General features: G+C 53.8%; 1 protein-coding gene across 1 annotated transcript in view; it reads left to right on the forward strand.

The window, feature by feature from the left end:
- Window positions 1-1344: 1344 nt before the first annotated feature.
- Window positions 1345-14331, forward strand: part of IGDCC4 (immunoglobulin superfamily DCC subclass member 4) — a 37732-nt gene continuing 24745 nt past the window's right edge. Inside the window, exons 1-3 of the mRNA XM_064267390.1 lie at window positions 1345-1414; window positions 11010-11351; window positions 12095-12236. Coding sequence (XP_064123460.1) covers window positions 1345-1414; window positions 11010-11351; window positions 12095-12236 — 554 coding nt within the window. The remainder of the gene's footprint in view (window positions 1415-11009; window positions 11352-12094; window positions 12237-14331) is intronic.

Consider the following 14331-nt stretch of genomic DNA (forward strand, 5'->3'; position numbering starts at 1 on the left):
GGAGCTATACGAGATCACTAAGAAATGCCAGCATTTCAAGGAAGAGGGAGTGATGGGCTGAGTCAAATGCCACTGATGGGTCGAAAGGAAGGCTGGCAATGAGTGAAGAAATGTCAGGTCCAGTTAGATCTACAAAGTACAGGTGATTATTAAGAGCTAACTGGCAACAGATGGGTAAGACACCTACCCAGTTCCTAGCAGAGACAAAATGGCTCTAAGTCCCAGGAACCCTGGAGACACAGAGAATGGACCAATCACACATCTTGGTGTTGGAAGGACCTTAAATGGGTCATTTCATCGGTATGCTTCTCCCCACCCAAGCCTAATGAGGGAATCCCTGGTTCCAGAACAAGAAATATCTGGTACTGGCTAGGGCAGTTGCAGAAAGCACAGTTGAAGAGAAAAAGGATAGTTCCGTAAAGCCAGACAGCAGAGGTTGAATGAGAAGGAGTGGAGGATGGCTGCTTCTGGAGTCAGAAAACTAGTCGGGCCCTGCATCTGCTGCTTGCTGGCCTCATGTGGTTAGGCAAGTCACTTCACCTCCCTCCGTCTCAGTTTCCCCATGTGTAAAATGGGAGCCATCAAACTTGTCCTTTCCAGAATAGCTGTGAGACCGAATGTGGCATCGCTTGCGGTACATGCTCTAGCTGGCATCTGGTTATTGCAACATAAAAGGAAGGAGGCCAACAGATGAACTGGGCTTGTAATGGCAATGGAAGTGGGGGTGAGGAGGGAACTACCATGTCCTGGGTGGGCAGGCTGGTGGCATATGAGGAGGTTAACGAGGATTCGGGCCAGGACTTGGGCAACAAGATGAGGCCATCCGGACAGAGACAGAAGCCTTGAATTCGCCTCCACTGTGCTTTTTTTTAGTGCCTGGAACAGAGATAGACGAGACGCTGAGGCGACGACAGGGAGAAGAATGAGAGACACCGAGGCAGAAAGAGCCACGGGGACCCAGAGACGGGGAGACTAAGAGAACAAGCAGCCCAACAGGGCCCCGAGGCGACCGGAGGGGGCGAGGCACTGGGGCGCAGACCCCAGCAGAGCAGAGCCCCCGCGCGGCGCCAGGTCGCACCGCGTGGGCCAAGGTCCCCGGCGGGTCCACAGCGACCGCACTCGCTGGGCGCCCCCGCCCCGGCTGTTGGCCCAAGATGGCGATGGAGGGGCGGGCGAGGCGGCGGCGGCCCCGGCCCCCGCTCCGGCCCCCGCTCGGGCCCGGGCCCCCGAGGCCGCGCCCCCGCCCGCGGCGCCGCGCCTCCCCGGGCCACTGACGCCCGGCGCGCCCTCCCCCGGCGGCGGCGGCCGAGGTGCGGGGAGGCGGCGGCGGCCCGGCCCAGCCCCATGGCGCGGGGGGACGCTCGCCGCGGCCGCGGACTCATCGCGCTGACCTTCTGCCTGCTGGCCGCGCGCGGTAAGGGCTGGCGCCGCGGCAGTGGAGGGAGCGGCGGCGTGTGCGTGCGCCCGCACCCGGGCTGCGCTGGGCTGGGGGGCTGGCGTGGGTCCCGCGTCCCGAGTGAGCGCGGGGGCCGAGGGGCGCGGGCTGCGCGCCCGTGTGCCGGGGATGCCTGCGTGGGGAGGTCTGCGAGCTGCGGCCGGGGGCGTTTGCGGCATGTACTTGTCCGCAGGGGGTGTGTATCCTGGGTTTGCGGAGTCTGGAGTGTGTGTGTGTGTGTTTGTGTGTTTGTGGGAGGGGGACTCCTGCGGGCGTACGTGTCCGCATTGCGTGCCATGGTCCCGGCATGGCATTGGCGCTGCGGCTGGCTGCGGGGCTGGTGGCTTGTGCGGGTCAGGCTCTGCCCGCGCGTCTCTCCGGGTTAAGAGTGTGTGTGTGAGAAAGAGAAGGGGTGTGGGGGGTGTGTCTACACCTCCATTTGTGTCGGGTGCGTGTGTAATTGTGTTCTGGGGCTGAGCTAATATTTGGCCTTGGCTTTTGGGAGTGTCCTTGCCCGTGGTGGGGGACGGGAGCGGGAGATTCCGGGCTGGGGTGGGGGGGCATAAAACACTCAACTTTGCCCAGTGGGTGTGGTCCTTGGGGTCGGTTGGGGCAGGGGAGGTCTGCTCCCCAAATTCATGGCCAGGAGTGGATTGGGGGAGGGGGGACAGAAAACCAGTTGCTTTCGTGGACTTGTCCAGCGGTCGCTCTCGGGATGGGACGCGTGTCACTCCTGCCCCACCCCAGGGGCCGATAAGGGAAGCGTGGACGAGGCCCGCAAGGCCTCCTCCAGTCCCCCACCCCAGTGCGGGGCGGGTGGGGGGTAAGGGTCAGAGTTGTCCAGCTGAAGGAAGGGCTGGGGACGGGGGTGGTGGGTGGTGGGAGGGGACCAAGTCCTAAAGTGTCTGCGTGTCCAGGGCTCCTTCTTCCACCCATAGCCTTCTCGCTTGCAGTCCTGTGTGCGTTTGGGGAGGGGGGGCTGCCCAAGAGGAGAGTAGGTGGTGAGGCTGGGGAAGGGGGATGGGCTGCCCGCTTTGTTCGCCTCCTTTTTGCCTTCCCTGCCGAGGGGGGAACTGAGGATGTGTCCGGGGCGAGTCGGGGAGGGACTTGAAGCTGGGGGTGGGGAGGGGGATTTCTCTCCAGCTGCTGCGGCTTTCCAGAGAGACTCAGCCAGGCCACGTGGGAGGGAGGCAGGGAGGGTGGCGGGGGAAGGAGCCTCAGCCCCGCCGGCCCCAGGCCCCTCTCCAAGAAACCCAAACAGCGTGTGGGAAAGTGCCGGGAGCTGCTGGGACCCCCTCTCTCCCAGTATAGACACGCCCCTTTCCAGTCCTGACCTTTGACTCGGCGTTCGTCGGCTGCTGGAGGCCGCCTAGGGGCAGGGTCGGGGTTGCTGGGCAGAGTGGGGGTCCCGGAGTTGTCAGGTGAAAGGAGCGGGGCAGTGTCAGAGAGGCGTCTGTCCTCCTGGAGCCCCGGGGATTAAGGAATAGTTTCGCCCCTCTCCCTCCTTCAAGAGCTGCAGAAACGAGCTCAGGGTCCAGCAAAGCAGGATCAGAACGAGGAACCGCGCCGTCGCGTCCTCCAGTACCGCTGGGGCCTCGGGCAAGGGGCTCAGCTTCCCTGCCTCTGAGACCTGTCCTCTCCCTGCCGCCGAGTGCGCGGCTGGGGCTCCCCTTGGCTGCAGTGTGTGTGTCTAAAGCAACCACTTTGCTCTGCCTGGGTCCCACTCCCTTTGTGCAAAGCTCCAGCAGGCCTGGGGGCAAGCCTGTAGAGCTCTGATTAGCCACCTGATCTAGATCGAGGTCTTTCATTCATTCAGCAAATATTTAGCACCTTTTATAGGCCAGCACGTGCCTAGTGCTTGGAAATAAGGAGGCAGACATGGTCCCTGGTACAAAGCTTGCAGTCTGGTGATGGGGTAGACTGACAGGTAAACTAGTACCCTGCAGTGCCGTGGAAGATGCTGGGAGCAGAGGCTCCTAAGCCAGCCTGGGTAGGTCAGGAAGGGCTTCCTGGAGGAAGTGATGGTGCATAATAGAGCTAAATGTGCAGGTGAGTTAGCCCTGCAGAAGAGTGAAGGGTGATGGGCAGCATTTTCCAGAGAGAGAACAGCATGTGCAAAGGTTCAGAGGTGACTAACCTAAACCTGAAAGAAACTCAGTCTGACTGGAGTCCAGAGTAAAGGGGGTAGGAGGGGGCAGGTAGGCGCAGGGTGGGACAAGGGCCCTGAGTACCAAGAAAGGAGCCTGAAGAGGGGGACTGGACCCAACTCATAAAGATAAGTTCTACCTGAGTCAGAATATGGGTGGCTGGGAAGCCAAGTGAGTAACAGGAGGGTCCTGAGAACCTGAGAGCTGCTTCTTCCTCACCCGGGAACACCTCCGCCCCGTTCTTTCTCGGGCCAGATACCCAAGAGGTGTCTTAGTTGAAGTGGTCCTCTCTGACCCTCTCTCTGAAGTTAGGAACCAGGTCAAGCATTGCGGGTTTCGCTTAATAGTGAATCTTACCCAGGGATTAGCTGAACCTTTCTATGTACTGATGTACTTTCATGATCCAATTAATCACACATTTACTTGTGAATTAGCATTTCCTTTCATTGCTCCTAAAAGTACCTCTCGCAAGTTAAATAATCTCAGAATTAGAGCCCCATTGATGTCAGCGCTGAAAGGAATTTAGAAATAATTTTAGCTTGACCCCATTTTACAGATGAGAAAACTGAACCCTTAAGAGGGTAGTGGCTTCCCAAAGTTAGGGAATAGGATAGGGACTGAGCTGGGGCTAGACCTAGGTCACCTGGCTCTTGGAGGTACATTGCCAGGTTAGAGAAGTCACCCTTTCCTGGGACTTGGTAGACACATGCCCAAGTCCATCTTTCTGCACACCCCTGCCAATGAGATGTTATCAGCTTTGAGCCTGGCCCCCCTTAGTCCATCTCTCTGGGCTCTGGAATCCACCCTCCTCCACCCACCCCCACCACCTCCTCCTGTTCAGCTCCCACTGTCTCTGAGGTACAGTAACCAGACTTGACACAGAATTCCAGCTGTAGAACAGATGTCATTGCCAGGCGGGCCTGGAGCTCCCAGCCCCCCACCCCCGTGGGGGGAGTAAGAGCAGCTCTGAGCGAGAGGACCCCAGCCTGGTCAGAGGGAGTGATGGGAGATGACGGGGAAGGAAAACCGGAGAGAGGATATGCTGGGGTCAACATGCAGAGAAATCGAATCCTTATCTCCTAGGCCAGCCGGCCACCAACTACTGCTCCCCCGTTGCTGGAGCAGTGGAACTCTCTGCATTTGGGGGCTGTGGGGCCATTGAGGTCAGAGAAGCAGAGGATTAGTAAGCTGTCTCTCAGGTGACAGGGACAAACTGGTGCAGGCTCCAGGATGGCTGGATAAGCGGCTCATTACCTTGTCATCTAGTTTGGAGGACAGATCTCTGGAGTGAGCTCAGTGTACAGGTAGGCTGTGGAGAGAGACATTTTTAACCATCTGAGCCACACAGCAGGAGATGACAGGTGAGGTAGTGAGCTCCCCAGCCCTGGTAATGTTTAAGTACAGGGTTTCTTCCCATGTGGGCTTGCTGCTCTCTCTGCTTTGTAAGCATCTATTAGGTAACACGCAGTATGCTAGGCATTTCCACATGTCTTATGCCCATCATCCCTAGCCTTGAAGGGGATTACTATTCTTTTTACAGATAAGGAAACTGAGGCTTGGAAAAGCATGAGTGGGTCTGGGTCTTATCTTTTTGAGTGTGTCTGTACATGCCTGTCTGCTCTTCCACTCAAGGAGTATTTACTGAGCACCTGCTATGTGCTGAAGGTCCCTGGGTGGCACAAATGGTTTGTACTCAACTACTAACCTAAAGGTTGGTGGCTCGAACCCACCCAGAAGTGCTGCAGAAGAAAGGCCTGGCATTCCGCTTCTATAAAGATTACAGCCAAGAAAGCCCTATAGAGCAGTTCTACTCTGTAACACATGGAGTTGCCCTGAGTCAGAATTGACTCAACGGCCACAGTACTGTGTGCCAGGCACTGTTGTAGGCACTGGGAGTTTAGAAAGCTGACTAACACATAATCCCAAGAGTTTGTGCCTAGTTGGGGAGAAAGGCAAGTCAAAACTGTAGTGATCATTGCAATGATCTAGTGCCCAGGATCCCCTGGGGCAGGAAAAGGAGGGGCGCCAACCTTAGATGGGGATGGTACAGCTATTCTAGGCAGAGGGGGCACCCAGAGCAACGGCTGAAGCAGCCTTGTGCTTTCAGAGAACTGAAAGTGGTTTGGTGTGGTGGGGGCAGCGGGTCGCAGGAGGAAGGCAAGGGCCAGGTCAAGCTGAGTTTGGCCTTGCCATCCAGTTGGCTGGGCCTCAGGGTTGCAGATGAAGGGAGGGCCGAGGCCTTCCTTGTGTCCCAGGCAACAGTCCCAAACTCTCCTTCCAGCTGTTGGTGGGAGGGGCTTAGTGTGTGGTAGGGGAGGTAGCCAAGCTGGGGAGCAGGGAAGGATGTTGCTGGAAGAAACTGACTTGTGTCGCCTGAGAAGGGAGAGTGGTGAGGGTGTCATGGAGAATTGCCCTTAGGCCCCAAAACAAGTTGTAAACCTGCTGGGCCCCGAGAAGTTTGATGTTTGTGGCAAATTCTTAGCCTAATGAATGAGGCATCGTGGCCTTGTTCCCCTCCCCCACCTACATGCCCCCTTCCTGAGAATTCACTGAAAAACTGACCTCAAGGCCCCAGCTCACACCAGGGCCCCACTAATCCCACAAAACAGCCCTGAGCTGGCCCTAGGGCTCAGCAGCGAACCTCCTTTCTGTCTGGGCTCTAGTTGGCCTCATAAAATCTAATATATCCTGTAAGTGGGTAAAATAACATGTCGAAGAAAGGAGAGTGAGAGATGGCCCTGCGGCTCCCCAGCGTAGAAACACTGTGTCCTGAGGAGACTGTGGGAGAGGGAGGACCCTTGAGGCAGAAAGCTGGTGGGCAGCAAGGGTCCACTGAGCACCTACACCCACCTCAGTCCCGAGAAGGATGTCTAAGAAATGCTCTTGCAAGGTGCTTTGGGGGTCTGCCACAAAGCCACTGCACAAACAAGGCCCACTTCCCAGGACATCACTTTTACGAGAAGATTTGATGGTGTAGGAACCACGTTTATAGTAGAACAAACGTTGCTATGTTATAGAGCAGAATGCAAAATGTGCCAGTGGTTTAAAAAGAAAAACATTCGGGGTGGTCAGTGAAACCTCCTAAGTACGTCTTCCTCAGCTGTGAGGAGAATTTTCGTGACAATGCCTGACAGGTGCGGCACCTCCTCCTTTTATGCATTAGGGAAACTGAGGCTGAGAGGAGGAAAGTGACCAACCCAAGGTCATACGAGACATGACTGGACCTAGAAGCAGGACTCTGTTTCTAAACCAGAGCTTGTCGGGTCACATTCCGTTGTCTGTCTTGGCAAGAGGAAGGATGGGGAAGGAACCTCCAAGCTGCCCTGTGATGTGAGACTCAGAAATACTCCATCGGGGAAGGCGGCTTCACAGGGGCTGGCATCTGAGCTGAACCCCAAAGGATGCATCTCCTGGGCACAGAAGTTGGGCTGTGCACTGAGGCAGAGAGACTCCCTAGTTTGGGAGCAACTGTCTCCTCAGGACTAGGCTTACCTTCAGAGGTCAAAGAAGGAGCAGCTTCTCCAGACTATCTCCCAGAGAAATGAGATGCCCCTTAGGGCCTCAATTTCCCCATCTGTAAAATGACCAATCTCGGGCTTAGCAAACACTTTCACTAAAACAGGCCTTCCTGGGCCCCTGGCACAGCTCTGCTGGTCTCTGAGGGGAACCCCAGTTCTCCCCGCGTCTATATTCTGGTTTCCCTGTTCTGCCTTGTGGGGTTCCTCAGAGGTGGGGAACGGAGACATCTGCTGCCCCATGAATATTCAGGAAGGGAACTGGAGCCTCCTCTGCTCCCCAGCCAGCCGCCAGCCCCTCTGGCCGCTGTCCTGCCCGCCAGAGCCTGGGATGCTGACATATCCAGCAGCTGCTCAGGGCCCCAACTGTTCACATTGTTTGTTCAGCGCGGCAGGGGATTTTCCAAGCCCCGGACATGCTTTGGGGGGCGGGGAGGCCGCCAGAGGGCTCTGAGATTCATGTTGTGTGGGGCTTTTCCCCCCGAAACCCAAATCCAGCTCAGCGGCTGGATCAGGGCGGTTGGAAGCCACTGGGCGGAGAGCCCGGCCTTGCTTTCCCCTACCCTGTTCTTGAATCGTGGGATCTAGGGCCTTAGAGATAGAAGGAACTGGGCGTTAAGATCAGCAATTAGCCTTTGTATAGGCCTTTACAGCTTATGAAGTGCCTTAAAGAGAGAGCTCTCAGTCGAGTGATGTCCACTGGCTCAGGGCCAGGGCCCTGACATACATCATCTTGTTTAATCCTCACAAGCTAGGATCATCTCCATTTTACACATGCGGAAACTGAGGCCCAGAGAGGTGAAGTGACTTGTCACACAGCTAGTAGGTAGAGCAAGTCTAGAACCTTGATCATCCACCCCAAGGTCAAATGCTTTTCTACCATAGCAAGGGCCTGCAGTGTTGTGACTACAATTAGAACAAAACTCAGGTGAGGGCTAGGGCTGCCTTCTCCTCCCTGTCCCCGGTAGTAATGCTGAGCCCAGCTGTACAGCAGGAGGAGCCTGGTGGATCCTTTCTGAAGGATTGAAAAGGCAGAGAACCTGTCCTGGCCCCGTCTGTCCATCCCAGGGCAGCGTGAGGGCCTTAGCCTGTGCCCCAGTCTCCTTGTCTTGGCCAGTCGGGACTTCTCCCTCATTCTCATTCTCCTTAGGGGTATTGGGAAGGATGCCTGGGGACATGCTGTCTGGCAGGGGTTCTAAGCATTGGCATATGTGTGGCCAGGTGTTGATGAGCATGTCAGAGACTGAGGTGGCTTTGCTCAGGTGTGGAGACTGTGTCTATGGTTTGATGTGTGTGTCCAGAAGCTGTTATATATTCATCCAGGAATGGGCATGTCCAGACCACTGAATTGTAAAATCATAGACTCTCAGAGATCACCCACTACATTCGAGTAAACTGAGGCTTAGAATGGGAGGTAACTGGCCCAAATTCACACGGCTAGACTGTGACAGTGCTGGGCTTCATCACTGTGCTTTCTGCACGTCCCCATGTGCCTCTCTCAGCCCAGACCTGTCTTGTAGAGAGAGTTGGCCATTGCTCTCACCTCTCCCTGTGGTTCCCTCTTAGACATGTCACTCTGCTTTGAAGCAAGGAGTCAGGTCAAAGGATAAGAAGGGACCTTGGGTCATTGAGCTTTTATAGGACAGGGAGGCAGCAGGTCAACTCTTGGGAGATATAACTGGAAAAACCAATCATTTATGAATAATTGGTACTAGGCCTTGCTGAAATGTTGGTTAAAATGATAAATATTGACCTTTATGGGGTTTTGCCTTGACCCTGGGATAGCATTCCCTTCCTCTTCTCTTTATGGAAAGGGCAGCACTGGAGTCTGCAGGCTCTTCTGGGGCCTTTGGAGAGAAAAGAGCCCTGCTCTGGGAGTCAGGGGACCTGAGTTCTGGTTCACGCTTGAGGCAGGGCCTTGAGTAGATTAGCTGCAGGAAGGAAGGGTGGTTGGCTTAGCTTCTTCAGTCTCTGGGGCAGAAGAGGCAACTGACTGCCAGGGCTCAGTCTCCCAGGTGCCTGGAATGAGCCATGGGAGCCTCTCCTTGGGCTTGTCCTGAACCCAGCTTGAGTCTAGCCCCTACCTGATGGGCATCCCAGAGCACTTAGCTGTTCTGTCATGATCTATTTGCCTTGTCCAAAGGAGGGAGGTGGGGGGAAGCATCCAACTTCCCTTCATTGAGGTGGCTCCACAGACCAACAAACCAGCTTGGAATTATTTTTGTTTTGTTTATTCAGGATATATGTGTATTCACACACACACACACACATACACACGTACTTTCTTATACTTGTAAAACTTGCTTTTAATGTTTCCTGGATCCTATATTTTTCTAGCCCACGGTATATTTTTGGCTGGGTAACATTAGTCAAGACAATCTGTAGGATTCCAGGGGAGGGAATGACATTGCTGAGCCCCATTCTGTGCCAGGTACTGTGCAACACCCCTTTCCCGTACGTCATCTCATTTCGTGCTCACCACAGCTCGGCGAGGAAAGAACTACTGTATCTTCATAAATGTTGAGATGTAATTCACATACCATAAAACACACCATTTAAAGTATACAATTCAGTGTTTTTTTGCATATTCACAAGAATGTTCAACCATCATCATTATCTAATTCCAGAACATTTTCATCACCCCAAAAAGAACCCTAGTACCCATGAGCAGTCACTCCCAATTGCTGCCTTCCCCTAGCCCCTGGCAACCACTAATCTTTCTGTTCCGTGGAATTGCCTATTCCGAACATTTATTATCAGCGGAATCATACAATATGCGGGCTGTTGTGACCGACTTCTTTCACTTGGCATGTTTGGAAGGTTCATCCATGTATCACAACTTCATTCCTTTGTGAATGAATAATATTTCATTGTACAGATATACCCAATTTTGCTTATCCATTCTTCAGTTGATGGACACTTGGTGTCTTAGTTTGGGATCTCTAGAATAGCAAAGCCAGTGGGACATAGATAGATAGATAGATGATAGATAGATAGATAGATAGATAGATAGATAGATAGATAGATAGATAGATAGATAGACAGATGATAGACAGATAGACAGATAGACAGATAGATAGATAGATAGACAGATAGACAGATGATAGACAGATAGACAGATAGATAGACAGATAGATAGACAGATAGACAGATAGATAGACAGATAGATAGATAGATAGATCGATCGATCGATCGATCGATTGATCGATCGACCTACTTCAAGGATATGGCTCACCCAGTTGTAGGGGCTGGCAACTCTCAAATCTGTAGATCAGACAGCAGGCTGGAGACCTCTGCTGGTCCACAAGATTGTGGGGGGCTGGCAAATCCAAAATCTGCAGATCAGGCAGCAGCCCAGAAACTTCTGCAGGCTTACATCCTAAGATTCGTAGGTCAGGCAACAGGAAGAATGCTGGGCCAAAAGAGAGAGAGAGCAAGCTATCTCTGCCAGACCGTTCATTTATATTCTGGAGGCAGGCCACACCCCCAAAGAAACACCCCCTTTCAACTGATTGGTTGATCATATCAGATCACATCATGGAAGATAATTACATTACAGAGCATCAGCCAGTCCAAGGTCTGCCAAACCACTGAGAATCATAGCCTAGCCAAGGTGACATGTAACATTAACCATCACACTGAGTTGTTTTCACTTTTTGGCTTTTATGAATAACGCTGCTTTGAGCTGTATCTGTTTATGGATGAGGAAATGGAGCAGCAGGCAAGAGAGGCACAAAGAAGTGCAACAGTCCACCCAAGGTCACAGTTCCTAAGGGGCAGAGCCAGGGTTCAGACCCAGGTCTTTCTCTACGAGTGGCCCCAGCCCCTGAGGGGGGAGCAATGAGTCAGAAGCTGGAGGCTTTGTGCAGTGGGAGCAGACACCTGATGGCCCATGCCTCCTCCTCCATGCAGGGGAGCTGACGTTGCCCCAGGAGACCGTAGAGCTGAGCTGTGGAGCGGGGCCACTGCAAGTGATCCTGGGCCCGGGGCAGGCTGTGGTGCTGGACTGCAGTCTGGGGGCCGCTGCTGGAACCCCCACCAGTGTGACCTGGAGCAAGGATGGGGCCTCCCTGCCCAAGCACCACCACCTGCGCCTGCTGCCCAACGGCTCCCTGTGGCTGTCCTGGCCAGCACTCGATGGCAGTGATGAGGCAGGCCCTGGGAACTCAGGCGTCATTGAGGGCAGCTATTCCTGCTTGGCCCGTGGCCCTCTGGGAGTGGTGGCCAGCCAGGCTGCTGTGGTCAAGCTCACCAGTGAGTATCTGCATCTGGGGTCTAGGACTGGGACCCAGAAGAGCTGGGGTGTGGGAAGTGGGGTCTGCAGTTAGTTACTTGCACAAACGCCTGTCTTCTTGAGCTCGCTCCCCTTTTCTCTGCCCCTATCCTGCTCAGGGGGTCCCTTCCTGGCATTTCCCTCCCGGTTCTGTATCCCATTATCTTCCCACTTCTCCGCTCCCCTGGTCCTCCTATGCTTTCCCTTTGAGGTCTAGAGTCCAGACTTGTGCTTCTTCCAGGAAGCCTACCAGAAAGCTTGGTAAGAGTATCAGAGGCACACAGGAGCCTCCTCGGGAGTGCCCCACCCCCACCCAGGTAGTGTGTGGAGTCAAGCCCCACAGTCCAGCCCCTCCCACGGGTGACTCTCAGGGGGCACAGATCACCATGAGTAATTTTTGGTCCAGGAGAAGTGTGTACCTTATTGTAGTCTGACCATCATGGTGATGTTAGGCAGGGGAATTTTGGAATTCTTTCTGTTTGCAGCATCTGACCAGTAATCCCCGCTTCTTATCCCCCGGCCACCTCACTCCAACTGTACATGTCCTTTTGGTCTGAATTTGCTCTGCTGTATGCTTCTATTGCTCGGTGCTTCTATGTCTCATGTTTGTACGTGCGTGCGTGTGTATGCATGTGTGCATGTGTGTGTGCATGTGTTTCGCTGCCTCTATTCTCTCTCTGCTCCTGTCCTGCCCCCGCCTGTGTCTTTTTGTCCTCATCCCCAGCACTCGGAAGCTTCTCTCTGCACCCGGAGTCCCAGACGGTGGAAGAGAATGGGACGGCTCGGTTTGAATGCCACATTGAAGGGCTGCCAGCACCAGTCATTACTTGGGAGAAGGACCAGGTGACAGTGCCCAAGGAACCTCGGTGAGTGCCTGAAGGGGAGTGTGGAGTGGGTCACAGTGGGCAGAACAGAGAGGGCTCTGAGATGTGCTTAGGAACTGGGACCCTCACTGTCCAGAAACTTGGGCTCCATTTGCCTAAACCAGGTTGGGAGCCAACCATTGCCTGACTCTCTGCTCATTTCTGGTCCCAAAGACAAGCTGGACAAGAAGTATTTGCTCCCTGGGAGGAAGCCACCCATCCAGCTATGGAGCTTGGGTGGGGACTAGTGGTGGAACCCTTCAGAGCATGCCTAATCCCGTCGCTTGCTTTACTGAGAAGGAAACTGGGGCACAGAGAGGAGCTGTGATTTATCCAAGGCCACATCGTGAATCATTGGCAGAATATTTCTTGTTCATTCAGGGCCCTGAGGCTGCTGGGAGGGTTTTCACTTTTCAAGGTTCCTCTCGAGTTTCCGGTGGGGGGGTAGGGGGTGATGTAGGGCAGTGGTGGTTCGGTGGTAGAATTCTCGCCTTTTTTTTATGTGGGAGACAGGGTTTGTTTTGACTGGATTTGACACTAGCCCAGGAGGCTTGTGTGTCGCCATGATGCTGAGCAGGTTTCTGTGTAGCTTCCACACAGACTAGGAAGAAAGTCTGGTAATCTGTTCCGAAAGCCAGCCAATGAAAACCCTGTGAATCACAGTGATCCGATCCACAACCCGTCATGGGGATGGTCTGGGCAGCATTTCATTTCCTTGTGCGTGGGGTCACAGTGAGTGGGGGACTGACTCAGCGGCAGCTAACAACAACCAGAGTTTTCGCCCTGGATGCAGGATTCCTCTTCCTGTATGGGTTCCATCCAGTGGAGTGCAGCCATCTGACAAATGGGTGGTGGAGGTCCTTCCTGTCTCTTCCTCCCCCTTCTCGCCACAAAGGCAGTGAGTAGATGGAGCCATCCCAGGAGAGAGAGTTTCTGGGGTAGAAAAAGAGCGGAAACCAAACCCCAGACCTGATCCCCAGTTTGGGATTCGGATGTGCATTGAGTGTGACTGGAAAAACCACAAGGCTCATTTGCATATGTGGTCTCTGAGTTGGTCTCATGACTAGGTCATCTCCCCGTGGATTCTTTGGAAATGTGGCTCCAGGAGCCTTTCACAGCCACCCTGCCGTCCTCTCCCTACATCTCTCCAGCTTAGGTAGCAGCTCGCTTGCTCTCCTGGCCTCCCGGGTGGAGGTGGGGTTACAAACGTTGAGAGATGCTGGTTTCCAGATTCCGCTCCCTTGGGACTGGACTAGCCTTCCCATGACTGTTGGGTCGTCCCGGCTCCTCTGACTTCTTCCCACGTCTAGAAGGAGAACGTGTAGAAGACACTTCAAGAATAGTCACGGGGCACATCCCTGGGACAGCTGTGAGGGAGGAAGAAGGGCGAGAGGTCAATCCAGAGGAGTTCCTGTTGACGTTGGTGACCAGTCAGCCCCATCGACCCTTGCCAAGTCACTTCTCACCCAGCCGTATTCTCCCCACCTATAAAATGAAAAAGTCGGATTAAATCCTGTTCTTTGCAGAACATTAGGGCCATAAGATGCTTCTTGAAAAAATTTTCCATGATCAAATAAGGTTGGAAAACTTTGCCTATAACACTGTTAGCAACCCATGAGTGATTCTCATTCTAGGAAGTGAGCCTTGGAAAATGCTGCCTGAGCCCTTCTAGCTCTGGCGTGTTTAAGTTCTGTGCCTGTCTGAATGCAGGGGCCTCTCACCACCGTTGGTGGGTGCTTCCTGGGAGTCCATGAACCCAGAGCAAATGAGCTGGGCAAGAACCAAGTGAGAGCCTACTCCTGACAGTCCTGGAAAGGGTGGGAGGCAGCAGAAAAGCCTCCCCATGTTCAAAGTCACAGCAGCCACCACTTAATCGGTGCTGAGCTCCGTACTAAGCCTTTACATATGTTTTCTCGTTTCATCCTTCCCATCATCCTTCGAGGTAGGTATTTATTATTTTTCATATTTTTCCTCTATTTACTCTTTGTATATATTCCTAGCAGATATGTTTTTAAAATTTAGATAAACAAAAAGAAATAAAAATTACCCATTATCCTACCACCCTCAGAAAGCCACTGCTAATTTTGATGTCTGTCCT

This window comes from Loxodonta africana, chromosome 13 (assembly GCF_030014295.1).
Source record: "Loxodonta africana isolate mLoxAfr1 chromosome 13, mLoxAfr1.hap2, whole genome shotgun sequence".
NCBI classification, from domain to species: domain Eukaryota; kingdom Metazoa; phylum Chordata; class Mammalia; order Proboscidea; family Elephantidae; genus Loxodonta; species Loxodonta africana.